At 45.5% G+C, this 27,915-nt stretch overlaps 1 protein-coding gene across 5 annotated transcripts; it reads left to right on the top strand.

Annotated features, from left to right (window-relative positions):
- The first annotated feature begins 410 nt into the window (after positions 1-410).
- Cdk11a (cyclin dependent kinase 11A) lies at positions 411-27,915 on the top strand. 5 transcript variants are annotated; one of them, XM_038333373.1, is made up of 20 exons: positions 447-540; positions 731-843; positions 1,052-1,175; positions 2,330-2,445; positions 3,704-3,831; positions 4,957-5,095; positions 9,429-9,565; positions 14,918-15,040; positions 16,208-16,303; positions 16,385-16,549; positions 16,935-17,000; positions 17,562-17,737; positions 18,392-18,482; positions 25,464-25,585; positions 25,808-25,913; positions 26,141-26,262; positions 26,337-26,444; positions 26,527-26,643; positions 26,812-26,960; positions 27,184-27,915. In XM_038333373.1, exons 3-20 carry the CDS (start codon positions 1,065-1,067, stop codon positions 27,464-27,466), a joined length of 2,355 nt encoding a protein of 784 aa, XP_038189301.1. In that variant the 5' UTR covers positions 447-540; positions 731-843; positions 1,052-1,064; the 3' UTR covers positions 27,467-27,915. The 5 variants fall into 5 exon arrangements, with proteins under 5 accessions (XP_038189302.1, XP_038189300.1, XP_038189301.1 ...); XM_038333374.1 differs by lacking the exon at positions 731-843 and having other exon boundaries at positions 411-540; positions 16,388-16,549; XM_038333372.1 differs by lacking the exon at positions 731-843 and having other exon boundaries at positions 411-540.

The raw sequence follows: 27,915 nt of genomic DNA, 5'->3' as shown, positions 1-27,915 counted from the left end.
CCCACACAGAAGAGGTTGGGTTTAAACACAAGAAGGCTGAGGAGGAAACTGGATTCGTTTCAGTGTCGTGTTCCTCATCATGACCGATGTAACGAGCCCTGGGTAGAACTTTTCCATTTGATGGTTTGACCCTCTGGCGGGACTCCACTTTTAGGAACCTAGCACGGCTTGGCTGTAAGTTTGAGAGAACCAAACGCCTGCTTGTGGAAGATCAAGTAGCCGATGCTACCGAGTCCTGCCGGCCACCGTGGCGGTGAGGGAGCCACGGCTCAGTTTCTCCGCAGCCGCACAGCCCAACAAGGCCTGGGCAGGTCGCCCCGAGTCACATCCTCGGCTAGAGACACCCAAGGGCGGTGCCAGACGCTTGCTGGCCCTGGGCCTCTCTGGCTGGCGTCACTTCCGACCGCCCCGCCGCTACGTCATCAGCGGGCGCCCAAGGAGGAAGTTTCGACGTTCCCGACGCGCGCCGGGCGCAGTTTCTTCTCCGACTCTGGGTTTGGCGGCGGCGGCGGCGGCGGCGGCTGCGACGGCGGCGCAGGGGTGAGTGGCGGCGGGGAGGTCAGGCGTGGGTTGACGGTGCTCCCGAAGAATCGGGCTAGCGACACAGTGCTGCCGGGCCGCGGAGGCGGCGGGCCCTGGCCGTCCCGGAGCCGGCCCCCGCCTCATGTTTGCGGGACCGCACCCCGGGGCCAGGGTTTGACGGGGCCGCTTGATCTTACCCGTCACCCAGGCCCCCCGCGTCCTGGAGCGTTCTCACACAGCCCGACCGGGATGGTCTTTCATCCTGGAACGGTACCATTACGTGGATGGTGATGATTGCGTTTTACGGAAAAGTGAACCGAGGTAAAAAAAAAAAACTGAGTTGCCCAAAACCTTAAAGGAATGACAGAAAGAAAAATCAAAAAAGAAGCCGGAATCCTTCCTGCCTACCTGGACTTCAGGGACTTATTCTGAAACACTAATGATTAAACCTAAGTGTTCAGAATAGACAGAGCAACAGAGCATAGCTTTCTGTGCCCCGAGGTTGCTTGAATTATCTTTCTTTTTGCAGTGTTTTAACTCAAATGGGTGATGAAAAGGACTCTTGGAAAGTGAAAACATTAGATGAAATTCTCCAGGAAAAGAAACGAAGGAAAGAACAAGAGGAGAAAGCAGAGATAAAACGCTTAAAAAATGTAAGCTATGTTTTTTAAGTAAGTGGTTTTCTTAAAGGAGATTTAATTTCTTTGCCCTCATTTTTCCATTAGAACAACGCTTCTTCGGTGAAGTTCTTTTGTACTTCCAAATGTCACAGGTGAGCCTAAAATCTATTCTAAAATTAACAAAGACATTCGTATACTCAGTTGACACTGAAGGCAGATTGATAACACACTGAAGCTGTATCTAGTTCTTTGGGGTTTTTGTTCTTTTGTTTTTATAATTTTATGTGCATTGGTGTTTTGCCTGCATGTATGTCTGTGTGAGGGTGTCAGGTGCCCTGGAACTGGAGTGACAGACAGGTGGGTGCTAGGAATTGAACCTGCGTCCTCTGGAAGAGCAGCCAGTGCTCTTATTCACTGAGCCGTCTCTGCAGCCCCCGAAGCTGTATCTAAATGAAGATCTCTCCTTAAAAAATAAAATGTTCTGAACCTAGAATCTTTATTACAAGCAGACTAATTTTTCTCATTTCATAATTAGTATATTCATAATACTATTGCCAAGTATTTTTTTAATATAGCGGGATCTTGCCTTGCAAATAAAATGAATGCTTTGTAACTTCCGTGGCTGTATGATAACATAGTCAGATATCATAGTATCTCATAGTCAGAGCTATGATAACATAGTTTGGGCGATTGGACATAAGTACTTCTATTGATAAAATTAGAGAGAGATCATTTCAAAATGTATATATGAATCTTGTATGATGTATTTGATGTGTAAAGTCCAACTTAGATCTTAATTTTTGGCTCGTAAAAAAAGTGACATTCTTGGCACAGTCTCATGTCCCTTATCATATATAGTGTTTTTAACTTTATATTCTTGGGTTTTGACTTACACAAAGGAAATGTGATGCTAATTACATAAAATTTGAGCAAAAGTTACCTTGTGTTTTGTAATGTTGCCATGCAAAGTGTATATTTAAAGTTACTCAGCAAACTTCAGTTTTAATCCCGACACTCAGGAACTCAGGAGGTCAGTGCTATATAAGGTAACCTTAGCATTTTGGAGCTGAGGTAGAAGGTTTCGAGTTCAAAGCCAGCCTGAGATATATAACAAGATGTTTTTCAAAGGTTAGGAAGGTTATCTATAAGGAAAATGACTTAATGATTCATTTTTCTTTGCTTCTTAGTCTGATGACCGGGATTCCAAAAGGGATTCCCTTGAGGAGGGGGAGCTGAGGGACCACCGAATGGAAATCACTATCAGGAACTCACCGTACAGAAGAGAGGATTCTATGGAAGACAGGTGAGAACATGTAAGGTGTTGTAGTAGGCATGTTTAACCTAACCTGCAGCCATGGGCCACACAGGCCCCAGATTATCCCTGAATACGTTTGTGTAGAACTATAAAATGCCATCCCTTAAAGCTGGAGTGACAGGTTGTTGTGAGATGCCCAGTATGGGTTCTGGACACTAAACTTGGGTCTTCTTCAAGAACAGCAAATGCAGTTAACCACTGAGCCCCCTAGCCTGCCTGTTTCAGTATTACTTTGGAAAAGTTTGGGGACTGGAGAGACAGCTTAGTGGTTAAGAGCACTTGTTGCTCTTACAGTGGACCCAGGTTTGGTTCTCAGCACGGTATGGTCATGGTGGCTAACAACTATCTGTAAGTCTGGTTTTAAAAGATCTGATGCCCCCTTCTGACTTCCATGGGTACATGTAGTGCACACACATATTTGCAGGAAAACATTCATACTCATAAATGGATCTGTAAAAATTTGAATTTTTGTATATTTGGTTTTTGAGTTTACTTGAGACAGGTATCTCTACGTAGTCTTGGCTGTCCTGGAGCTCACTTTGTAGATCCTTGAACACAGAAATCCATCTACCTCTGCCTCTCAAATGCTGGGATTAAAAGGTGTGCACCACTATGCTTGGCTGTGTAAAGTTTGTATTTTAACTTGAAGTTGACCTCACATGTGTTGTTGCTTTTGTGTGGCGTTATGGACACAAAATGAGCGTGTATTCTTCAGTCAACAATTTAGATAATACATTTAAATGTTTGTCGTCAGTAATCCAGAATAGAATTCAGAGGGGCTAGTATCAAGCCAACGTGCATGATCAAAGGTTAAAATAACATGGTTCTTTTGAGAAGCTCAGAGTGTAAATTTTCCAGGATCCTGGTGTTACAAAATTAAAGGCACTGTTGGATGACTTGGTTACAGGTGGTGGGATTGCAGGACCTCAGCAGTTTTACTGACGTATAAATGACTGCATGAATTGCATATAATGTGTGAGTTGACACATTTTTGCTTGGCCATAAAACCATTACCACAATCAAGAAAATGCACAAGTGAGCGTACACCTCCCTAAAGAGAGGCATCTTTGTCTGCAGATAACCTCGGGTCCTCATAGTTTTCATCTGAATCTTAAAATAGCTTCAGTTTCAGCTTTTCTTAAATGACTGCTGGAGTTGAACTTTATCCTGTCGGGAACAGTGCTTCTCCTTGGGTCCACTCTGGTTCTCTGCCCTTGCCGTCATGGTGTGTCTCTCGTCTATTCAGAGGAGAGGAAGATGATTCTCTGGCCATTAAACCACCCCAGCAAATGTCTCGGAAAGAAAAAGCCCATCACAGAAAAGACGAGAAGAGAAAAGAGAAGCGTAGACACCGTAGCCACTCAGCCGAGGGAGGTAGGAGTCTGTGCTTTCTTCATGGGGTAGACACAGCTTCCTGTTTCCCTGTCATGATGCACCTTCTTCAGAGTGTGTCTGAAGTGGAGGGGGACGGAGTGTCCTTTTTCTGTTGATATGTGTATGTTTTACTCTTTCCCCTTTTACATTTTTTAGAAGTCATTTGTCTGTTGTATAGAATTGCTCTTATTTAATAAGTACAGGTGAAAACACCAAAAAGTATTAATAATAATAAATAATAATAATATTAGGTGTTGTGATCAAATCCAGCTAACGGCTCTGACTTGTTGAGAGGACAATACCAAGAGTTTTTGTTTGATTTTGGTTTTGTTTTTTGTAACATTTTTAAAAAGCAAGATCTTGCTAGGTGTCTCAGCCTGCCCTTCCAACACTCAGGCTTCTTCTCCATTGGCCTCCTAAATTCTGGGATTACAGCCATTTTCTGCAAACCTAGCTTCCAAGGGGTTCTCAGGAGTACTATAGAATCTACTAAAAGGAGCAGTTTTGCTCTGTGTTGTATATGAATAATGATTTTTTAAGTTACGAGAATGTTGTGGTATAACACTAAGAAAGGTGAAAATCAAGATTGGAGAGATGCTCAGTGGTTAAGAGCACTTACTTCTTTTGCAGAGGATCTGGATTTGGTTCCCAGTACTCCCACTGGGCATCCTACGACCACCTATAACTCCAATTCCAGGGAATGCAATATGTTTTGCCTTCCAAGGGCACCTGCATGTTTGTGGTGCACATACGCTCAAGCAAGCATCCATGGATGCTATATATATGCGGGTCAGAAGAGGACATTGGATCCCTTGGAGCTGAAGTTACAGGTCGTTGTGAGCTTCCTGACATGGAATCAGTCACAGGTCCTCTCGAAGAATAACAGGCATCCTTAACTGAAGACTCACCTCTATTCCATTCTTGTTTTTTGTTTTTTGTTTTGTTTTGTTTTGTATTTTAAGACGGTTTCTCTGTGTAACCCTGACTGTCCTGGAACTCGTTTTGTAGACCAGGCTGGCCTTGACCTCAGAGATCTGCCTGCCTCTGCCTCCTGAGTGCTGGGATTAAAGGCTGCACCGCTGCTCGGCATGTGAGCTTCCTTACATGATGCTCCTATCTCATTAGGAAAGCACGCTAGAGTGAAAGAGAAAGAAAGAGAACATGAACGTCGGAAACGCCATCGAGAAGAACAGGATAAAGCTCGCAGAGAGTGGGAAAGACAGAAGAGGAGGGAGATGGCAAGAGAACATTCCAGAAGAGAAAGGTGAGACCTGCTCCTTAAGGACCTTTAGTACGTGGCTGTGGTGACTGAGAGACTTGGTTTAGTGTGAATAGTTGAGGAAGGATATCACAAGGGAATGCTGAGGTCTGTATTCCCGACCTTGTTCTTTGCTGTGACAAAATACCTTATAAGAAGCAACTTGCGGAAGGAGGAATTTATTTTTATTGGTTCAGTTTGAGGGTACAGTTACATCATGGTAGGGTGGCATCTGCAGTCAAGAAACAAAGTAATGAATGTTAGTACTCATTTCTTTCTACGTTTTATTCATTCTGGAACCCCAGTCCATTGAATGGTGATACCCACATGAAGATGGATCTTCTCACCTTGATATAGTCTATAAACTCCCTTACAGCTGTACTCAGAGATTTTAGACCCTGTCAAGGTGACAGTATTAACTGACAAGGTAGGAATTCAGGCATGAGGATGAAGAATTCAGCCAGATGTGGAGTGGTGGGGTTGGAAAGGGAGGACAGTGGGAGACTGGTGTTTCCTGAGTGCCTCTGCCCCAATCGCACTGGGGAGTTTGGTAAGAACATGCAATCAGTTGCATCTCTGAATTCAAGGACAGCCGGTCTACAGATCAAGTTCCAAGACAGTCAGGGCTACACACCTGTTTCAAAAAAAAAAGAAGAAGAAGAAGAACCTGGAGTCTGACACCTTTTCAGTTTCTCTGTGTTACTGTCCTGAAACTAACGCTGTAGCCCAGACTGGCCTCAAACTCACAGAGATCCCTGTCTCGGCCTCCTGAATGCTAGAATTAAAGGCATGCGCCACCACCACCCAGAAGTGGTGGGTTATTTTTAAGCTTTGGTAAAGTGAGGTGGAGGCTTGGCATAGTAGTACACATCTTAAATCCAGTACTGAGGAGGCAGAGGCCAGCCTGGTCTACATAGCAAATTCTGAGCCAGCCAGGGCTCCGTAGATGCAGCATCCTAGAGGAAATCATGCAAACTCATGATCTGAGTCTGTCACAAGTCTTTGTTTAGGAGATGTGGCTGTGGATGTTTTGTCTTAGTTTCTTCTTCCGTTACAATAAAATACTCAGAGAAAAGCAACTTTTCTAAGGGAGAAAGGACTTAATTGTTTGACAGTTTCAGGTCACAGTTCGTCATTGCAGGGCAGTCAGCTGGAAGCTGAAACAGCTGGACAGTACTGCATCCACAGCCAAGAGCAGAGGGCAGTAAACTAATCCAAGCACATAGTGCTCAGGTCACTTTCTCCGCTCTGCCTAGGGAATAGTGCTACCCAGAGTAGGTGCGTCTTCTTACTTCAGCTCGCATTATAAATCTGGATGATGGCGATTCGCGCCTTTAGTCCCAGCACTCAGGATGTGGAGGTAGGCAGATCTCTACGAATTCAAGGCCAGGTTGGTCTACAGAGCAAGTTCTGTAGGCCATGGCTACGTAGAGAACCCTGTCTTGAGAAACCAAAATAATTTATTATAATGCTCTAAAGATATACCCACAGTCCTTCACTGAGACTGCTTTCTCAGAACATTCTCCAGTGTGAAAAGTCAACATTCAAAGCTAACCATTACATGGTCTATCATTTATTCAGTAAGCAGAAGCAGCCTAGGGCAGCTAAGGAGATTGTTTAGAGTAGATGGTGTGGTTTTCTGCATCACAGTGGAAACAGCCTAGTTCTTCCAAACACAAAGGGACTACGTAATAATAAAGGAGCTCCCCAAGGACCTGACAGTCTAGGAACTAGGATATCAGGCTAAGGACATTTTTCTAGCAGTTCTCAGTCAGCTTACACCCCAGGAACAGTATCTGGACTAGGGTAGGCTGAGTTCAGGGAAAGTTTGGGAGTTGAACTATTGAACAGGAAGGCGTAAAGAGATACTGACTGTCCCAGCAGGTAGCACTAAACACACAGCATAAGGTAAGACCAAAAATTGCTGGTTCTCACTGAAGCACTTGGCGCACTCAGCAGTCAGTCTGAGGCCAGTAGTCTGGATGTAAACTCACGGCCTATACCCACTGTTCATTTTCTAGAGACCGTGGATGCCTTGTCCAGTGGTGGGGGCTTGGGATAGAAGTAGAGCTTGGTAGATGAAGTTTGAGCATCTGTGTAGTTTTGTAAGGTAAAGCAGAAGAAAATAGGAGAAAACATGGACGTATTTGGCAAAGTCTACCTGCCTTATCTCCCAAACCAGCTTTAAAGCTGGTTATAATTGAGAAAAGCCACCATGAGTGTGCTTTAGAAACCCACTAAGAAGATAATCTGAGAACTGAGGGTGAGAGCAATAAAAACTGACCTATAAGAAGGTCTAAGGTCAGAGTTTGAAATCAGTATGGAATCCATGCTATCCTTTTTCTTTCTTTTCTTTTTCCTTTTTTAAGATGTATTTATTTTATGTATAAGAGTGCTCCATCTGCATATACAACTTTATGTCAGAAGAGGGCATCAGACCCCCATTGGAGATGGTTGTGAGCACCATGTGGTTGCTGGGAGTTGAACTCAAGACCTCTGGAAGAGCAGCCAGTGTCCTTAACCACTGAACTATCTCTCCAGCCTCTGCGACCCTATTTCAAAACATGAAGGGGGTGAGAGGGTTGGACAGATGGTTCGGCAGTTAAGAGTGCTTTATTGATCTTGCAAAGGACCAGGGTTCATTTCCCAGCACACACGGTGGCTCACAGCTGCCTGTAACTACAATTCAAGAGGATTTGATAGCCTCTCTGATATCCACAGGCTACATATACATGCACGTGGCACACATACATGTGTAAAAACATTCTTGCACATAAAATTCATTTAAAGAAAATCGCATGGACTGCAGAGGTGAACTTGCCTTGGAGAATTCTGGAACTTTGCTAAAACATGCAGACTGTAATAAAGTAGGAGGAGGAGTTGGCGAGATGGCCCAGTGGTTAAGCACTCCGACTGCTCCTCCAGAGGACCTGGGTTCAATTCCCAGCACCCATATGGCAGCTCACAACTGTCTGTAACTTCAGGTCCAGGGAATCTCATGTCAGTGCATATAAAATAAAGTGAAATAAAATTTTTTTTAAAAATTACAAAAAAAAATAGAGTAGTAGGAGTTAATCTTCTTTGAAGAGAGAGGAGTCTCGGGGCCTTGTGTGTGGGACAGCATCTGTGGTAACCATCCTTTTGTAACAGGAGTTCAAGAAGCAGAGAAAGGCAGAATGATGGGCTTCTAAATAGTGGTTGAGCACTTCCTATGTTTGCTCTCAAACCCAGATATCCAGATCCAAATAACTCAGTAAGTCCTGAGCAGGATGAACACAAGAGTTGCCAGAGGGATCTGCACTTCTTGTCAGAATGTTAGCCCTACACCATTTAGCAAAAATCTCAGCTGGGAAGTCTGTGTCTGGCACAACTTTTCTACAAAAGTGAAAGGAAAGACATTCCGTGGTAACTGGGAAGTAGTAAGGAGCTTCAGACTGGAATTGGTGAGTGTAAGGTCAGCAGCAGAGTTTGTGCATATGTCACTCAGGAGGCAGAGGCTTGTGGATCTCTGAGTTTGAGACCAGCCTGAGCTGCATTGTGAGGCCCTCTCTCAACCTCCTGCTTTCCCAAGAAATAGTAAAACTAGCCAGGCCTTGAAGTGTATCCTTGTAAACTCAGCTCTTGGGGGTTTAGGCAGAAAAATTGCTGAAAGTTTAAGGCAGGCCCAGGAGACTTAGAGAAACCCTAACAAACAGACCATGAGTTTAAATAACATATCAAGTGTACCTGTTTAAAATCAAAGAAGAAATTAAAACATAAAATTCCAGAAATGCAGAACCTTTTTTTATAGGAATATGAAAAATGATGGGTTTGGCCACTTGGATGTGTTTCAGTACCTAGTAAGTTTTCTACGGTCCTGGTATAGCTGCCTTGTTTTCAAGCAGCTCGCTCCTTCGCTGTCTCCGTCATGTTGAAGCCCTCACCGTCTCAAGCTGGGGCAGGAAGTGGCCCAAGGTCCATCTGCCCAGACTTTAGTGAAGGAATTTGTCAACACTCAGGTCGTTAGGCCATGGCTGCCTTCCCACCATCCCAGGAGGCCTCTCTGCCTCTTGCTTGTGTACTCTTGATCTACAAGATCTAACTGGGGTTCTCTGGGTGCTGTGTTTCCTAGAGCTATCAACTGAGGCAGTAGGACCAATGTGTTTGGGGTCTGACAGGGGATAGCCTCCTCCTGTGCTTTTCTCCTGCTGTGGTTCACCAAGAACTACGTGATGATGTGCATGTATGGGTTTACGGTGTGCAAATAGGCTACATAAGTTGAGCAGAAATCAAACAACCTGGCCTAAGAAGGAAACTTCCTGTGGGCTAGGAGCGTGATGACCTGGTGTGCTTTTTCCAGGGACCGCCTGGAGCAGTTAGAAAGGAAGAGGGAGCGGGAGCGCAAGATGAGGGAGCAACAGAAGGAACAGCGGGAACAGAAGGAGCGGGAACGGAGGGCAGAAGAGCGGCGCAAAGAGAGAGAAGCACGTAGGGAAGGTAGGCGGGAGGGGCTGCCCTCTTTCTCTGTGGGTCCTCTGGGCAACTCGGAGGGGTTGACTGCTGCATAGAGAGTGCTGTGGTGTGACAGCCGTGAAGGGAGGCAGAGAGGCAGTTCTTGGCTCCTGTGCTTGCTTTACTAAACCCTTCCTTTTCCCATTTTAAGTTTCATGGCAATATATGTTTTTGTCCATTTTACCCTTTTAAAGAAGGCTTATTTATTTTTATTCTGTGTTTGAGTGTTTTGCTTGTATGTATGTCTGTGTATCATGTGCTTGCCTGGTGTGTTTAGAGATCTGAAGAGGGCATCAGATCCCCTGGCGCTGGAATCAGAGGTTGCTGTGAGCCTCTGCGTTGATGCTAGAAGTCAAGTTTGTGTCAGAATTCCTTCTGAAGGAGAGCTGGAAGGAGGCTCACGTTTGTCATTTGCTGTTTATATTTTTTATTCCTGATTACGTTTTTGACCCTCATTTTTGCTTTATCATCATTTTTGTATCATTAATCTAATATCCTTTCTCTTTGTTTTAATTTTATTTTTATTTTATGTGTATGAGTGTTGTGTCTGCATGATCGTCTGTGCACCACATGTTTGCCTGGTGCCCAGGGAGGTGAATGAGAGCCTCCATGTGGGTCCTGGGACTTGAACCTGGGTCGTTTGCAAGAACAAGTGCTCTTACCCACTGAGCCAACTCTCCAGTTCCCTCTCTCTACTTTTAAACCAAATATTTGAGTTCATTTCTCATTTTCTTTTGTATATAGTCTATATCTGGTTTTTATTTGTTAGTTTGTGGTTACCATGAGGTCATGTACAACATTCTAAAGTTATGACAAATTTGAATTGATACCAGTTTCACTTTAGTAACTTGGAAATTCTGTTGCTTTTATCCCTCTGAAACCTTCCCAGTTGTTCCTGTCACAAAAATGTGTCTTCATATGTTTAAACTAGAACGTTTAAAAAAGCATTGCCTAACAAACAGAGCTATAAATAGTGGTTACCTTACTTCAGAAATCAGTTTCATTGTACACAGTAAATACAATGCAGTTCTGAATTCATTCTGCTTGGAATCCGTTGAGCAGAATGAATGTTTGATGCTCGTGTCTTCTGAAAATGTGTGTTTCAGCAGATCCTTCTTTGGTGTCCTCTGTTCCTCTCTGATCCTACTAGACTCAGTAATCTCAGGTTGGTCTGTTGGGGTCCCACAAGCCCTCTCTGGTCTTGGTATTTTTCTTTAATGGTTTTCCTTCCCTGTTTCTTAGGTTTCATAGTTTCCATTGCTATATCTGTCAATTCGCTGGCTCTGTTTTCTGCCTACCCAGACTTGCTGTTGGATCGCTATAGTGGGCCAAATATTTCCACTGGGAATCTTTTAGAGGGCCTCTCTTATCCCAGGCCATGCAGTGGATAGATTCCTTGCCAGAGAGGTCAAACACGTGGACCATGGTACCACTACATAGACACCAGCCACAAAAATTTCTTTAAGGTCAGATGCAGACTGGTGACATCTCTTTCCCATAGGTCATCTTCAGACTTCTCTTTGTTGGCATCTGCATCACACTTACATTGTTGTGGTTAATGTTTTTCCTTTGAGACAAACCTTGCTGTTTCTTTGAATGTCTTGTGAGTGTTGCAGGGGGTTGTTTTGTTTTGTGAGGCAGGGTCCCCTGAACTCACTACATAGACCAGGCTAGCCTCCAGGTCACAGAGATCCATCTGCCTCTGCCTCTCAAGTGCTAAAAGTTGTTTGCTTTTGTTTGTTCGTTTGTTTGGTTGGTTGGTTGGTGTCTTAGTTAGGGTTAATATTGCCGTGGTGAAACACCATGACCTAAGCAGCTTGTGGAGGAAAGAGTTTATTTGGGTTACACTTCCACATCACAGTTCAGCGTCAGAGGAAGTCAGGTACTCACACAGGCCAGGAACCTGGCTGGGGAGCTGATGCAAACGCCATGGAGGAATGCTGCTTTGTGGCTGGCTTTCCATGGCTTTCTCAGCCTGCTTTCTCCTAGAGCCCAGAATCACCAGCCCGGAAATGGCTCCACCTGTAGTGAATCTTTTTCTATATTACCAGCTCACAAAAAAGCTTCACGGAGACTTCAATTAATTATAAAAGCTCGGCTTATAGCTTAGGCTCTTATAACTTAAATTAACCCATTTCAACTTATCTGCGTGCTACCACATGACACGTGGTTTTTACAGTCTTGCTCCCTCTCTGGCTGGCGACTACTCCACCTTTCTTCTTCCCAAAGCTCTCTGTTCAGAAGTCCCTGCTATACCTCCTGCCTAGCTATTGGCCATTTAGCTTTTTATTAAACCAGTTACAGTGACTTTACATAGTGTAATCCAATATCTTGCAACATTTCTCCCTTTTTTGTCTAACTCAAAAAGAAAGGCTTTTTAACTCTAACATAATAAAACTATCCAATAAGAACAATTCTCAGGTAAGAAATAAATTTACAACATACAGTCCATTTGCATTTGGCAAATTCAGAGAAAATACTCCATTATCAATGCTGTCTTGGTGAGTCTGAAGTTTTGTAACTAATTTACCTTCTATCATAACTAATGAAAACTATAACTGCCTCTCTTCAACTCCATCAAAGACTTGAGAAGGATATATTACCGAAGTAAACAGGAAGTGCAGAGCAAGTAACTTCCAAAACTAAAAATTGGCAGAGTCATCTGACTGCCTGGATAGTTACCCAAGGTTCTTCTGCAATGTTGGAACATCTGTCTTCAGCCTACAGGCCTAAAATATCTGACAAACTTTTCTGTAAAGCAGGGATTTTCAAGGACTATCCCACCTTGTCTTGGCAAACTTTGGCAGTCACCTTCTTTTGTGTCCTGCTTATCCAGTTTAGACAGCATACTGTCAGCAGTTGAGACACGGAAAGTTTCTTGCCTGGTGGCTAGCTTTTCCACAAAGAAAGCAAACTCCATATGGAGGTTCTAAGATGCCCATCATCGTTTTTTGAAGTAAAATGGTGCTGCCAGGAGCAGATGTCTCACTGTCTTGTAAAGCCTTGTTATTAATATACCACGTTCTTTAGATCTTTGAAGTGTTTCAAGACCACCTATCTAAAATTTATCTGTTTGACCTTGAAAACATACTTCACATGACAACAAATTTGATTGTTATAGGTGACTGACTGCCAGCTTGCTTTTCTTTATTATTCTAAATAGTTTGTAATAATCACTTTCAAGAACTTGAAATTTACATTGCATTGTTAAATGAGCTGCATAGGTACAATAATACCTTAAACGAGTAGAAACATGTACAATATGTTCTAAGAAAAATAACTTTAATTTGTATCAATAAACAAAATTCCAATATAAAATATTTGAGACTAGTGGTTATTCAAAAAGTAAACTCAAAATCTACCCTTTTATTCCATCTATACTATATATATATATACTGTATCCTCCTTTTCCCTTCAGAAAGAGTTCCATGGATCTAAATCTCCTTTGTTTAGCTTTTCCCCTGATCATGACTAGTTTCAACTCGTGGCCAACCCCTCTCCTAAGCTGGGGGCGATGACATCTTTAGGGGACCTTGAGAAAATTAAGATAATGGCCAAGGTCTGGAGAAGCTAGCGCTTGTCCAGTTTTGTGTGATGGGATAATCCAAGGCTTATCTGAAGTCCTAGCTGGAGTGGTCTGTGAGGCTGGACCATCTGTCTCAGCAAGCAGCCTTGAAGCTGTTCTGGATCTAGAACCGAGGAAACTGCAGCAGAGGCATCTGAGATGCTGGATCACCTGGGTCACCTGTTTCCATTGGTGTCTGGTCCCCTTGCTCTGAAAACACAAACTTTCAAAGGTAACATGCGTATCTGTATTAACACAAGTGTGGACTTTGCATTGAACACAAGCCAGCCAAAGATGATGTTTTATGCCTTTCTTGTAGTTTTTTAAGGTTTATTTCTTTATGTCTGTAGCTAGGATTTTCAGGGGATCTCCCCCATCAAATCTGATAACTATTATCAACCTTGAACTAATTGAATCTACAGTCTTGCATTTTCTGTGGAAACAAAAGCATAACTTCTCCAACACAACATATTTATTGATTTCCATTGTGAAGTTAAGACATTTTTAAAATACATAGGTTGGTTTAATATAACAGTTTACATAATCCTCTGTGTAACTTTTGGAGTCTGTCCTGGAACTAGCTCTCTAGACCAGGCTGACCTCGAACTCACTGAGATCTGCCTGCCTCTGCCTCCCTAGTGCCGGAATTAAAGGTGTGCGCCACCACCACCCAGCTGGAATCATATTCTTAATTGAGATTCTCTCCTTTTGGATGGCTTTAGCTTGTGTCAAGTTGACATAAAACTATCCAGCATTGTGGTTGGTTGTTTTTGTCTTAGACGTGTTCTCTCTGTGTAACCCTTGCTGTCCTGGAACTCACTATGTACACCAAGCTTGCTTCCAACTCACAGAGATATCTCTGCCTCCGCCTCCACCGTCACTGCCTCTGCCTCCTTGTGCTGGGATTAAAGGCGTTTGCCACCCTGTTGGGTCTTGTTTACTTTTTATCTTGAATGTTTGTCATGATTCTGAGATCAGACCCTTCCTCAGAGCTTGCTGTGACTCTGTGTGTGTTGGTGCTGTCTATGCTGACGGTTGGCCTGGCACATCCTCCTATGCCTAATCTAAGTCTGCCTATCTCTGGAAACGTATAATTACTTTCTAGCTTCCCCTGTGTAATTGCTTTAATGTCCGCATCCTTAATTATCTAGCTTCTGAGAGGAAAAGAAGAAACGGAAGTGGGTCTAGGTGCCCTAGCCCGTACGTTCTCTCTAAAAGACACCCTAACCAGAGCGAAGTGCAGTCTCGATAAGCTTGGCTACTTTATCCCTCTGGGGCTGCAAGCAGCAGCGATAGCACAGGTCTCTGATGGTTGGGATAAGCCCTTTTCACCTGCAAACTCCTCTGAACCCAGAATAACTGGTTGCCCTTAATACGAGCTTCTGGTGTGCTAACAGCTAAATTGACCAGAATTAACCAGTTTGTTATCCAACCCTCCCCTGGAACTTGAAGACCCTCAGCTGATTACAGAGTTCCACACTAATTGCATAACCCAGGCCAAGTTGATGCTGAGGGGCTGCCTGGCATTTCTCCACCATCTTTCTAGAATTGTTTCCTACCTTGGCCTCTATGATTAGTGAAGATCATTCTAGAAAGTCCTCTGGTAAGCCAGTAACCTCCAGCATGGAGCTTTTTCCAGACGAGTTTTTGGCCTGTGATGTTGAAGCTTTTAATGCCATGTGGGTTTATAACACCCTGGCAGTTGTGCACAGGGTAGAACCATGTTGGGAAGGCAGCTCTCAGCAACCTTTCTGTTCTGTTTGTGCGTATAGTCTCTGCACACCACCGCACCATGAGGGAAGACTACAGCGATAAGGGAAAGGTTGGCCACTGGAGCCGCAGCCCCCTGCGGCCACCGCGAGAGCGCTTTGAGATGGGAGACAACCGTAAGCCAGGTGAGGCCAGGCAAGCATGGAACATTTTCCTGGGACATACTTGAACATGCGACTTTGCTTCTTAACAGTTGTGATACATAGGAAAGTGCCATAATGGGACCTAGTGTTTTGTGTTCCGTGCCAGCCCTTAGACGTTTATTTTAAAAATGGAGGGGGCAATCGTTTATGAAATTAAGGAAGACCTTGCCAAGCAGTTTCTTTTGCACAATAAAATCATGTATTGGGGAGCCAGCAATATGGCTCAGCAGGTAAAAGCTCTTACCAATGCGCTGACCTAATTGTAATGCCTGAAGGAGAAACTCTCTTGCACAAGGTGTCCTCTGACCTCCAGACATGCTCCCAGGAAGGCATGTGGTTTTTTTTTTTTTCTTTTTTAAATGTTCATTGGTGTTTTGACTGCACACTCTGCGTAAGGGTGTCAGATCTTGGAGTTACAGACAGTTGTGAGCTACCATGTGGGTGCTGGGAATTAAACTCTGGTCCTCTGGGAGAACAGCCAGTGCTCTTAACCGCTGAGCCATCTCTCCAGCCTCAGGTGTGTGATTCTTAACCGAGATACGTGTTTGTGATCTTTTTGGAAGTAGTTCATCTAGTTAAAATATGTGTGGATGAACTGTTTGTCGTACACAGTGAAGCTGATCATTGCATAGGCCATGTGTTAACTCTTGGGTGGTGCTGTCTTGTTTATTTAAGAACATTTTCCCATGGCTGGATATGTAGTTTGTAGATTGCCTGCCCGGTGTTTGATTCCCAGCACCACATAAGAAAGAGTATGGTAGAGCAGGTCTATATTCCCAGTCTTCATGAGATGGAAACAGGATCTGAAGTTAATGTCCCCGCTGCTACATAGTAAGCTATAGACCAGCAGGGTTACATGAAACCCTATCTCAAAAAAAGAAAAAATTAGGACTGGAGAGCTAAATCAGCAGTTAAAAACACTTTCTGCTCTCTTAAAGACCTGAATTCTGTCCCAGAACTCACATGGCAGCTCACAGCTATTTTAATTCCAGCTCCAGTGACTCCAGGAGCCTCTTCTGGCCTTAGCAGCACCAGGCACTCAGATGATGTACATACATGCAGGCAAATGCTCATAAGGTGATAATCAGTGAAGTAATTTTAGGAAGAAACAGTCACCTCCAAAATCACCTGTATGTGATTATTTCAAAGTAAAAGAAGAGAAGATGGAAGAACGGGACCTTCTGTCAGACCTGCAGGACATCAGTGACAGCGAAAGGAAAACCAGCTCGGCCGAGTCGTCATCAGGTACCCGGGGCTGCGTGGCTAAGGCTCTGATGCCGCTGCAGGGGAAACCAAGATTCACCCAGTGACCGTTTCATTCTGTAGCAGAATCAGGCTCAGGTTCTGAGGAAGGGGAGGAGGAAGAGGAGGAGGAAGAAGAGGAAGAAGGGAGCACCAGTGAAGAATCAGAGGAGGAAGAAGAGGAAGACGAGGAGGAGGAGGAAGAGGAGACTGGGAGCAACTCTGAGGAAGCCTCAGAGCAGTCTGCAGGTGAGTACCTGGCAGGTCATATGGGTTGCATTAATGTAAAAGTAATTTATGCTCACTGTACAGTTTATAGGTACTGCAGAAAAATCATTTAAAGTCTAATGTAAGCACATGGGCAAATAAAGTTGCCTTTCTTTGTGAGATTCACATTGACTCCAGAATCGGAGCTGGAAATGTGGCTCAGTAGTAAAGTGCTTGCCTAGCGTGTGTGAGGCCCTGGGTTCAATACCACCAGAAAAATAAACCCCCAAATTGGTAGGTAAGAACACTTGCTGTTTTCCAGACCGCTTGCTAACCATCAGGTCGGCCTGAGACAGGGTAAACTGGCGGCTCCCAGTCCCGCTCTCAGCTCCATGCTGACTGCGCACACACCTGCTCTCCTTTGCAGAGGAAGTGAGCGATGCAGAAATGAGCGAGGACGAAGACGGAGGAAACGAGAATCACCTCTTGGTTGGTAAGGACCTCCTACGGCACCTGTTCCTGTACGGTGGTTCTCTGAGTCAGTACCTGGCCCTGTTAGTGCAAACCATCCACAGCCCATAACACCCCATAAACTCAAGCTTGTCTCTAGAAACTAGAGAACTGCTGTCCTGGCAGTGTCATCTGAGAGATGGTGTGACTCTCACGGACACACCTTCTGTCATTTTGCAGCCTATGCCCACCACGGCTGACATTACTTGACAGGAAACATCTTTATATAGATGGCACCCTTCTCTGTGCCCACTGTGGATTAGATGCCTAGGGAGCCCAGGATTTTGTGCCCAGAGGGAATGAGATTGTGTTGGAGAGCAGTTTCTGGGTCTAGTGGCACGGGCATTATGGCTTGGGGGACATGAGTCCTGGGTCTTCCGACTTTACCTGTATCACGAGGGCTACAGGCCTCACTCCAGTACCTTTTCCCAGGGATGGCCTTGTGCTGGCTCCGTCTATGGAGAACACAGGGCATGCCACTCCTGTGCAACACTTAGCCCCAGCTTACTTTCTCTTGGTCTGTAATTAGATTTAACTCTTAAAGTTCCAGAGTCACGATTTGACAGAGATTCTGGGGACAGTGAAGAAGGGGAAGAAGAAGTGGGCGAGGGGACCCCACAGAGCAGCGCCCCAACAGAAGGAGACTATGTGCCTGACTCCCCAGCCCTGTCGCCCATTGAACTAAAACAGGAGCTGCCCAAGTACCTGCCGGCCCTGCAGGTCAGACCCCTCCCCACCTATCCCATCTGCAGATGCAGTAGGAGCTATAGAATAGAAAGACACTTTTGGTGCTGATGTGGCTCCTGAGATGCTGACATTCTCCATACAGTCTGGCTAGTCATGATTCTAATCATATGGCAAGAACCGTGTGCTATTGTTTCTGCCTTTGCTTGATCCCAAGATATGGCAGGGGATTCAGCCTGAGTGCATAGGTCTGAAAACTTCTGTTTAGGAAAAAAGCTAGTGAGTATATGACACTGCCTGGAAGACGGAGGGCGTGGTCATCCGGGTGCCTGACCACTACCGTGAGCCCAGTCGGCTGCCCTCCAGTGAGCTAGTGTTTCCAAACATTGAGTCTAGCTATAGACCAGAGTGGTGGTGTCCCAGTCCATGGTATGCATGGAAGGTTGGCACTGGTGGCAAGCAGGCCGTGCCCTCTGTAGGGCATAGTTCACCAGGAATAGGATGCTTCTATTCATGCCAGCTCATTTAATAAAAAAGTGGTGGGTGGTCTCGGAAGAAACAGAGAAAAGAACAAGTTGTTTCTCTTCGCGCCAGCAATGCATACTTGGTTCTTCTGGAGTTACTTAGGCTAGTTTTCCAGTACACCTGCCATGTACAAGGTGCTATCAAGTGTGCCTGCCGCCTCCACAGGGGTGCCGGAGCGTAGAGGAGTTCCAGTGCCTGAACAGGATTGAAGAAGGCACCTATGGAGTCGTCTACAGAGCAAAGGACAAGAAAACAGGTGGGTCATCTGTTCAGGGCCAGGAACTAGTCAGCAGAAAGCTCTGGCCAGCCCTGGGGCAAGGAGTCATTCCTGAGTTGGTTGCCCCTTCAGCGGTACAGAGTCAAGTCTTGGGAGTTCTGGCAGGCAGTGGTTTCCATGGAGAGCCTCCGTTGGTCTTCATGCACTGGTCTGCCTGTGTCTGTGCCCTGTGTCAGCACGTGGTTGTTAGACGTGGACTCACATTCGCATGCTCCATTGGATCTTTAGAAGCAACCCTCTCTTTCCTTGGAGCCAGTTCTCAGGCTACTCTATACTTACATACCTGACACCAGGCCTTAATTCAGACGGTATCTTCAGAAGCCAGAGGTCAGCAGCCTAACTAGTTCTCCTGCTCACGACAGCAGATTGCAAGTTCTGGGTGAGAGGAAAGGCCGGGGAAGTGACATTAGTGGACCCGTAAGTTAGGGATTCTTCCTTTTATTTTTATTTTTTGCAGTGCTGGGATTCTAGACACTCACCCATTTTATTATATTATCTGCCTGGGCTTTTACTGTTCTTTAGTTACTTTCTTTGATGTAGGTTCTCACTGTGTATCTCTGGCTGGCCCGGGACTCCCTATGTAGACCAGAGTAGCCTTGAACTCACAGAGGTCTGCCTGCCTCCCAAGTGGTAGGATTATAGATAAAGTACCACCATGTCTGGCTTGTCTTATTATTTTTGAGACAGGGTCTCCCTGAATACTCATGGTTGGCCTAGGATTTTCTACATTGACCAAGCTGGCTTTAAACTTGCAGGGTCCTCCTGAGTGCTGGGATTAAGAGAATACGCCAGCACACCTAGCGCACGTTTGTTTTCTCAGCTGCTTGGAGTTTTGTTTGTTTGGTTGGTTTTGTTGTTGTTCTTGGTTTTTAATATTTATTTATTATGTATACAGTGTTCTGTCTGCATGTACACCTGTACACCAGATATGGGCACCAGATCTCATTATAAATGATTGTGAGCCACCATGTGGTTACTGGGAATTAAACTCAGGACTTCTAGAAAAGCAACCAGTGCTCTTAACCTCTGAGCCATCTCTCCAGCCCCTTATATGATTTATTAAATTTATGTGTATACATGGGGAGGAGGGATTTCATGTGCTCATGAGTACAGATGCCAGAAACGGTTATTGGGGTCCCTAGAACTGCAATTACAGGAAACTGTGAGCAGCCCAGCACAGGTGCTGAGAAACAAGACTCGGAACGTGGTGGTTTTTGGTTTTGGTTTTTCAAGACAGGGTTTCTCTGTAACTTTGGAGTCTGTCCTAGAACTAGCTCTTGTAGACAAGGCTGGCTTTGAACTCACAGAGATCTGCCTGCCTCTGCCTCCCAAGTGCTGGGAATTTTGTTTTGTTTTATTTTGTTTTTCAAGACAGGGTTTCTTTGTAGCTTTGGAGCCTGTCCTGGAACTAGCTCTTGTTGCCAAGTGCTGGGATTAAAGGCCTGCACCACCACTGCCGGAAGAACAGCAGCAAAACTCTCTTAACTGCTGAACCATTGCTCCAGCTCCTTTATATAATGTTTTTCTTTCTTTTTGCTTTTTTGTTTGTTTGTTTTTGAGATAGGGTTTCTCTATGTGACAGCCCTTGCTGTCTTGTAGCTAATTATTCTAGATCAGGCTGGCTTTGAACTCACAGAGATCCTCCTGCCTCTGCCTCCTGAGTGCTGGGATTAAGGCGTGCACCACCACCACCCAGCTACATGATTTTTTAAAATTTATCCTCTGACAATTTTACAATTGTATGTAATATATCTTGATTATGTCTGCTCCCAACATATTCTTTTCACATACACACACACACACACACACACACACACACACACACACACACACACATTTTCCTACCTAAGTCGGTTCAGTTTGTGCTACCAGCGTGTTCCTGGGTGTGGGTCCATCCACTGGAGCATAAGCTGCCAACCGTAGACCACACCTATGAAGAAAATAGCTCTCCCTACCCAGATGCTATCAACTGGCGAAATAGCTCTTCCGCTAGGGAGGGGTCTCATGAGCCCTCCCATGTGTTGAAATGTTGACTAGCTTGATCTTGTGTGGGTAACCAGCTGCTGTGAGCTCATGAGCACAGAGCCTTGTTGTGTCTAGAAGATGGTGTTTTACAGCAGTCTTCCCATCCTTCAGCTCTTCCGTTCTCTCCTTCTCTTCATGATGTTCCTGGAACCCGGGACTGAGGATGGTCTAAGTGTCCCATTAGGCCTGAGCAGTTATGGGTCTCTGCATCAACCATTGCCCACTGCCAGAAGAAGCTTCTCTGGCCAAGGTTAAAGCAGCACTAACCCATGAGTATAAAAATACATGTTTGGAAGACGGTTTAACAATGAGAGGCATTTAGCAAAACAAGAGTAAGTTCCCTCCTTGAGCTTATTATGGCCTTTCCCAGTCATGAGCAGATTTACTGCATCGGGTATAAATTCTCTTGTGTGGAGAAATCTATGCCGAGATCCACTGCACTTCTATTTGCTCCAGTAGGCACATTTTGTCTGCAAGTTGGTGTTATGGCATGCAGGGTTCAGCACTGGGTGAAGCCAGTGAGTGGTATCTCTTCTCCAGCAGCCTTCCAACACTGAAAGTTTCCTCCCTGGTCAGTTCCAGCTTGGTGTCTTGATGTCCTGCATTTCAGAGTGTATGGTTATTCAGCAGTAAGGTCTTGCCATCTTTTTATGGTGGGAAACTAAGAGAATTAGCAATAGCCTGTCTTATTTTCTGGGACTCCTAAGGCCTTCATGACCATTAACTTGTAGGGAGACACCCATGACCAGCACTTGATTTTCATTTCATAGCCCATGTTTTCTCTGAGCATCACTATCTACCCTCGTAGGGCCAGTTGATAGGTGTAACAGTCAGGTCACATCCAGGCCATGCCAGGGAGACTCCCTTTTTAGAAACCTGTGTTGTCTGATAAGGGGTAAAGACCCAGATTGATGCCCAGCACTCTGTGGTGGCTCACAGCTGTCTAACTCCAGTTTCAAGGGATTCATTTCTCTCTTCTGGCCTCTATGGGTGCTGTACATATGTGGGACACAACATACGTGCAGGGGAAATACCTGTATGCATAAAATAAGCTAAATTGTAATATCTAGTCATCTTTCAAAATAGTATGTGTCCACAAGGATTTTTCATACTTCTGTGGTTTTTGTTAACCTACTCCTCATTCTTTCCTCTCTAACCCCAAGTTGTTGTTGTTGTTCTTTGTTTTTTTTGAGGCATAATCTCACTATGTGGCCCTGGCTGTCTGGAACTCATTCTGTGGACCAGGTTGGCCTCAAACTCAGAGATCCACCTGCTTCTGCCTCCAGCTCTCCCCCTAAATCCACTGCTTACATTAAAGCCTGTTCTTCTTCCCTCCTATAATGGGCCCTTCTGGAGGTTCCATTTCTCTGTTATTGGCCTCAAGTGATCCAGATGCTATTCAGAGAGTCCTTACCTATGCCTGTATTTTGAAATGTACTCCCTACTTCTTCCTCAGTTGGAGAAGACAGAGGAGAGCATGTTAATTCACAGTGCCTTAACAAACTGAAACATCACATAATAATTTATCAATATAATGTATATTACAGTGGCCTTGTTTCAGAGCCCTCTTTTCTGTTGTCTTGGTCTCTCTGTCAGCACACTGTGCTGTTACATGAAGAGAGGGCCCCTTGTTTGTCCCAGCTGCCCGGCTAGCTTGCTCCCAAAATAACCACACAGAAACTATATCAACTAAATAACTGGTTGGCCCATTAACTCTAACTTTTTATTGGCTAACTCCTAGATTTTAATTTATCCCATCTCCATTAATCTGTGTATTGCCACGTGGCTGCTGCTTACCTGCAAGATTCTAACCAGCGTCCATCTCAGGCAGAGGATCCATGGCGTCTCTCTGACTCCGCTTTCTTCCTCCCAGAATTCAGTTCTGTTTTCCCCACCTACCTAAGTTCTGCCCAATCAGGCCAAGCAGTTTCTTTATTGATTAACCAATGAAAGCAACACAAACAGAAGAACCTCCTACACCACTGTGCTGATTTCATTTCTGTGGCTTGGTGTAGTGCAAGTGGAAATCAGACAGAGTGGCATGCTTTTAATCCCAGCACTCGGGAGATAGAGGCAAGCAGATCTCTGTGAGTTCCAGGCCAGCCAGGATATATAGTGAGACCTGTCTCAAGGAAAGAAAAAGGGTAGGGGGGGGGGAGGGGAGGGAGGGAGGGAGGTAGGAAGGTTTGTCTGTTTTAGTTTTAGTTTTTCTAGACAAGAGTGTCTCTATGTAGCCCCAACAGTCCTGAAACTGACTTTGTAGACCAGGCTAGCCTTGAACTCAGAAATCTGCCTGCCTCTGTCTCCCGAGTGCTCCATGGGTGCGCCACCACCGCCCACCTTCTATATGAATCTTAAGATTGTTTTTTATTTTTTTCCCCGTTTGTTTGGTTGGTTGGTTGGTTGTTTGGTTTTTTGGTTTTTTTTGACAGGGTTTTTTCTGTGTAACCCCTGACTGTCCTGGAACTCATTTTGTGTACTATGCTGGCCTTGAACTCACAGAGAGCCGCCTGCCCTCTGCTTCAAGTGCTGGGGTTAAAGGAGTGTGCTACCACCGCCCCAGCCTATTTTTTTAAGTTTTTTTTTTTTTAATTATCAGTGTGTGTTGTGTGCATTTACCTTTGTGTGCAGGTGCCTAGGAAGGCCAGGAAGAATTGAGTCCCTCCTATATCTGGAGTTTACAGGCAGTCAGTTTAACCCCTGAACCATCTTTCCAGTCCCAAATCTTTTAATTTCCTTTCAGAGTTCTCTCATATCTTTTGTGTAGTTTATCCCAAGGTGGGGATTGGTTTTGTTAGTTGTTAATAGACAGGGTCTCACTGTGTAGCCGTGGGGCTAACCTAGACCTCACTATGTTGTCCGGATTGTCTTCTGTTCCTAGAGAGCCACCTGCTTCTGCCTCCAGAAGCTCTAGGACCAAATGTGTTGTGAATGGAATTTTTTTCTGATAATCTTTCTCAGTATGTGTGTCATTGGTATATAGGAAGGCTATTGATTTTTCATGTGGTAAGTTTGTCTCCTACCTCTTTGCTGAAAATATTTATCTGTTCTTGGGGTATCTTGTGGAGTATTTAGTGTCTCCTGTTATCTTAGCGGGGTTACGACTGTGTGCTGGGAAGGAAAGGGCTTTACACTTCCACACAATGGTCTCGCTGGGACCCTGCAGGTGTTCATGCAGGCAGTGATCCCAGATTGACTGGTCAACCTGGTTCAGACTTCAGGGAGTCTAGTGCCAGGAGGTTCACTGTCGGCGTATTTAAAACGCAGTACACTTTGGGGAAAAATGTTTCCAGGCAACAATCATTCCAATTCCAGGTGCACATAAAGCTTAAGGTTTAGCTACACAGAAATGCCTTTCCAAAGTACGTGTGACCGCAAGGGTGGGTTCTCTGGCTGGCTAAAGTTCTAGTGTGGTCTCTGATAGCATAGAGATCAGCAGGCTATAGAATAAATACAGGTGACATCTCCCTAAGGACGGGTTTAGCTGGGAGCTAAAGATAACAGTCTAGGGAGGGAGGGTCTGGGGTAAACATTCTGGGAAGTTGGGGGAGGTCTGCTCCACAGCTAGCAAAGGTCACCAAGGCCATTAGCAAAATCCGCTCTCAGCCTTCTGGATAGAATGCTGGTATTTTACCTCCTCCACTGAGAAGGCAGCTCTGTGTGTTTGATGTTCCTGGTCTCCCTGGTGATGCATGGCTACAGGGCCCTTGCGTCCCCCAGCAGTAGGACCATCACTGTTGCAGAGACCATGGAGAGTTGCTGCTTACTAGTTTGCTCAGCCGGCTTTTTTATAGAACACAGGGATAGCACTACCCACAATGGGCTGGGTCCTCCACCATCAACCACTAATTAAGAAAATGCCCTACAGCTGGTTGTACATCTGGTTATATCACTAATTGAGAAAATACTTTATGGAGACATTTTTCTCAATTGAGGCTCCCTCCTTTCAGATGACTCCAGTTTGTGTCGATTTGACATAAAACTAGCCAGGACAACCATACAACTACTATAGATTTATAATCATAACATCTGTAAATAGAGATATTTTGATTTTCCTATTTATATTCTTTTTTTTTAAGGCTTCTGGTACTGTATGGAATAAGAGTGGTGTGTTCCCTGTATTATTCCTCACAGTAGTGGAAATGTTTGTTTGTTTGTTTTTGATGTGTATGAGTGTTTTATTTGCGTTGCATGATTATCTATGTACCATGTGTATGCCTGGTGCCTCAGGAGGCTAGTAGAGGGCACCGGGTCCTCTGGAACTAGAGTCAAAGATGGTTGTGATTGACCACGTTGGCGCTGGGATGGGTTTCTGTAAGAGTGGTGGGTGCTCTTAACTGCTGAGCCATCTCCAGCCAAGCCCTGGAAATGCTTTTGAGTTTCTCCCGTTTAATGTGATGTTAATTGTAAGCATATCTCATTTATCTTTTACCACATTGAGATTTGTTCCTTTGGGAATTTTAACATGAAAGATGTTGGATTTTGTCAAAAAGCCTTTCTTGGCATCTATAAGATAACTATGTAATTTATAACATTTATTGATTTGCATATATCAAATCATCCCTGCATATTTGGGAAAAAAGTTAGTTAATTTGATCATGGTGGATTATTTTTTTTTATGTGTTCCTGAATTCACTTTGCATTTATATGGTTGGTTGGTTTGAGGCAGCCCTTTCTATGTAACCCTGGAACTCACCATGTAGACCAGACTGACCTTGGAATCACTGAGATCTATCTATCTCTACTCCCAAATGTTGAGATTGAAGGCATATGTCACTACATCTGACTATGTTGGGGTTTTGGGTTGGTTTTGGTTTGGGGGCATTGTTCCTCTCTCTGGCCTCAGATGTGTGGCATTCCTCCTGCCTCAGCTCCTCCAGTGTTGGGATTACAAGCATGAGCCATCATACCCAGGTTACACAATTTTCTTTACAGATGAAATCGTGGCTCTGAAGCGGCTAAAGATGGAGAAGGAGAAGGAAGGCTTCCCAATCACGTCGCTGAGGGAGATCAACACCATCCTCAAGGCCCAGCACCCCAATATCGTCACTGTCAGAGTGAGGTTCAGTCTCCACATTTGGCATGCCCTGCCTGTGTGGGAGGTTTATCCCTTGAAGGGACAAGGGAGAAGGTTCCGTGGCATTGTAGGATCGGGTGTTAGCAGCTCCAATGATACCAGCTTCCCAAGAGGTCTTAGTAGGTCAAGAACCAGTGTTTGCCAGGGTGGGGGTGGAGGTAGAAACCACACCAGAACCCATAGATCGACTGTTAATTCCTAGGAAATCGTTGTGGGAAGCAACATGGACAAGATCTACATCGTGATGAACTATGTTGAGCATGACCTCAAGAGCCTAATGGAGACCATGAAGCAGCCCTTCCTTCCAGGTATGGCTGCACGCCACCCTGGACAGCCAGTACTGTCCGAGTCATGTGATCCTGTCTGTATGAGCTCAGAGCCACCCTGGACTGGGAGTGTTCCTGGGATGAACCTGCCCCGGAAGTCTAGTTGCTGCTGGGCTACACAGATAACCCTGAGTCCTGGGCCCTTTTGCGGGGTGTTGGGAGCTCGTGGGGCAAAGGAAGCTTCTGTGTGACCCTTATTGCTCTCACAGGGGAAGTGAAGACCCTAATGATCCAACTGTTGAGTGGGGTGAAACACCTCCATGACAACTGGATCCTGCACCGTGACCTTAAGACCTCTAACCTTCTGCTGAGCCATGCTGGCATTCTCAAGGTGAGCCCCGTACTCCCTCCCCCCGGAGCCTTGTCCATACAGGTCTTACAGGCCTCCTGTCTCTCTTGTTATAGGTGGGTGACTTTGGGCTTGCTCGGGAGTACGGCTCACCCCTGAAGGCCTACACTCCAGTGGTCGTCACCCTATGGTATCGTGCCCCAGAACTGCTGCTCGGTGCTAAGGTGGGTTTAAAGAGGGGTCTGAGAGCAAACCTGTGGCTGACCCTGAGCCTCAGGCGTCTGAACCCTGTGCTCTGGGCTTTAGGAGTACTCTACGGCTGTGGACATGTGGTCAGTGGGCTGCATTTTTGGAGAGCTACTGACACAGAAGCCTCTGTTCCCTGGGAAGTCAGAGATCGATCAGATCAACAAGGTTTTCAAGGTGAATATTAGGGGTAGCCTGCCTTTCTGGAGAATGACTTGCAGTGTGTATGCAGAACTGGGATCAGGATTGGGACCCCGCCACACTGGTCTTTTGGTGGCCTCTGATAAGAAGTGACGTGTGGGCACCATGAAGGGCATGTCTAATTCAGACACCCCTGTTCCTCAGGACCTGGGAACTCCCAGTGAGAAAATCTGGCCAGGCTATAACGACCTCCCAGCAGTGAAGAAGATGACCTTCAGCGAGTATCCCTATAACAACCTCCGCAAGCGATTTGGGGCTTTGTTATCAGATCAGGGCTTTGATCTCATGAACAAGTAAGTCTGAGGGTGGCATAGTTGGCAGCCACTGGGCTCCAGGCTGATTTCTCTTGCAGAACTGCCATGGGGCCTGGAAGCCCCCAGAATACCAGGTTGTAGGAGACGCTGAGGCCCAATGGGTCTCATCTTCCTTCTCAACCTCGCCCCACAAGCTTCCACCAAGAGGCGTGGCCGTCTGTGATGGCCGCTGTGCCCTGACCTCCTGTGTCGTTCTCTGCAGGTTCCTGACCTACTACCCTGGGAGGAGGATCAGTGCGGAAGACGGCCTGAAGCACGAGTATTTCCGGGAGACCCCCCTCCCCATCGACCCGTCCATGTTCCCCACGTGGCCCGCCAAGAGTGAGCAGCAGAGGGTGAAGCGAGGTACCAGTCCGCGGCCCCCCGAGGGCGGCCTGGGCTACAGCCAGCTGGGTGACGACGACCTGAAGGAGACAGGCTTCCACCTCACCACCACCAACCAGGGGGCCTCAGCTGCTGGCCCTGGCTTCAGCCTCAAGTTCTGAGGCCAGATTGACTGACCTTGGCCAGCTAGGTGGTGACAGGCAGATCTGAATCAGGGCAACTTTTTTTTTCTATGTTGTTTGTTTTGGGGTGGGTTGTAAATTTGTAGAATTAAATCACATTTTTCCTTCTGGAAAGGGAAGAGTTTTCAGAGTTGTCTAACTCGCCTCGTGAAGGTGAGCATCTGTAAGCGCCAGAGTAGATGGCCCACCCCTCCGCGTAGTAAGGCCCGGTCTGGAGCCGAGCTGGAGTTGTTTGCTTGTCAGGCTGGGGAGGCTGGTGGCTTGTGTGCCATGCGTGAGGCAGCCTGCATCTCACTGGAGCAACTAAGCCAGACCCATCCACCACAAACTTTGGCTCTCAGAACCAGGTGTGGGACAACTTTAGCCACAGTGGTTTTTTATACATGAGGTTGTTAGATGTTTTAAGTAGTAAACTATTCTTGGAGGAA

The sequence above is a fragment of the Arvicola amphibius genome, chromosome 6, assembly GCF_903992535.2.
Source record: "Arvicola amphibius chromosome 6, mArvAmp1.2, whole genome shotgun sequence".
NCBI lineage: Eukaryota > Metazoa > Chordata > Mammalia > Rodentia > Cricetidae > Arvicola > Arvicola amphibius.
Note: the sequence above shows the minus strand (reverse complement) of the source record. Positions and strands in the feature narration are given on the sequence as shown.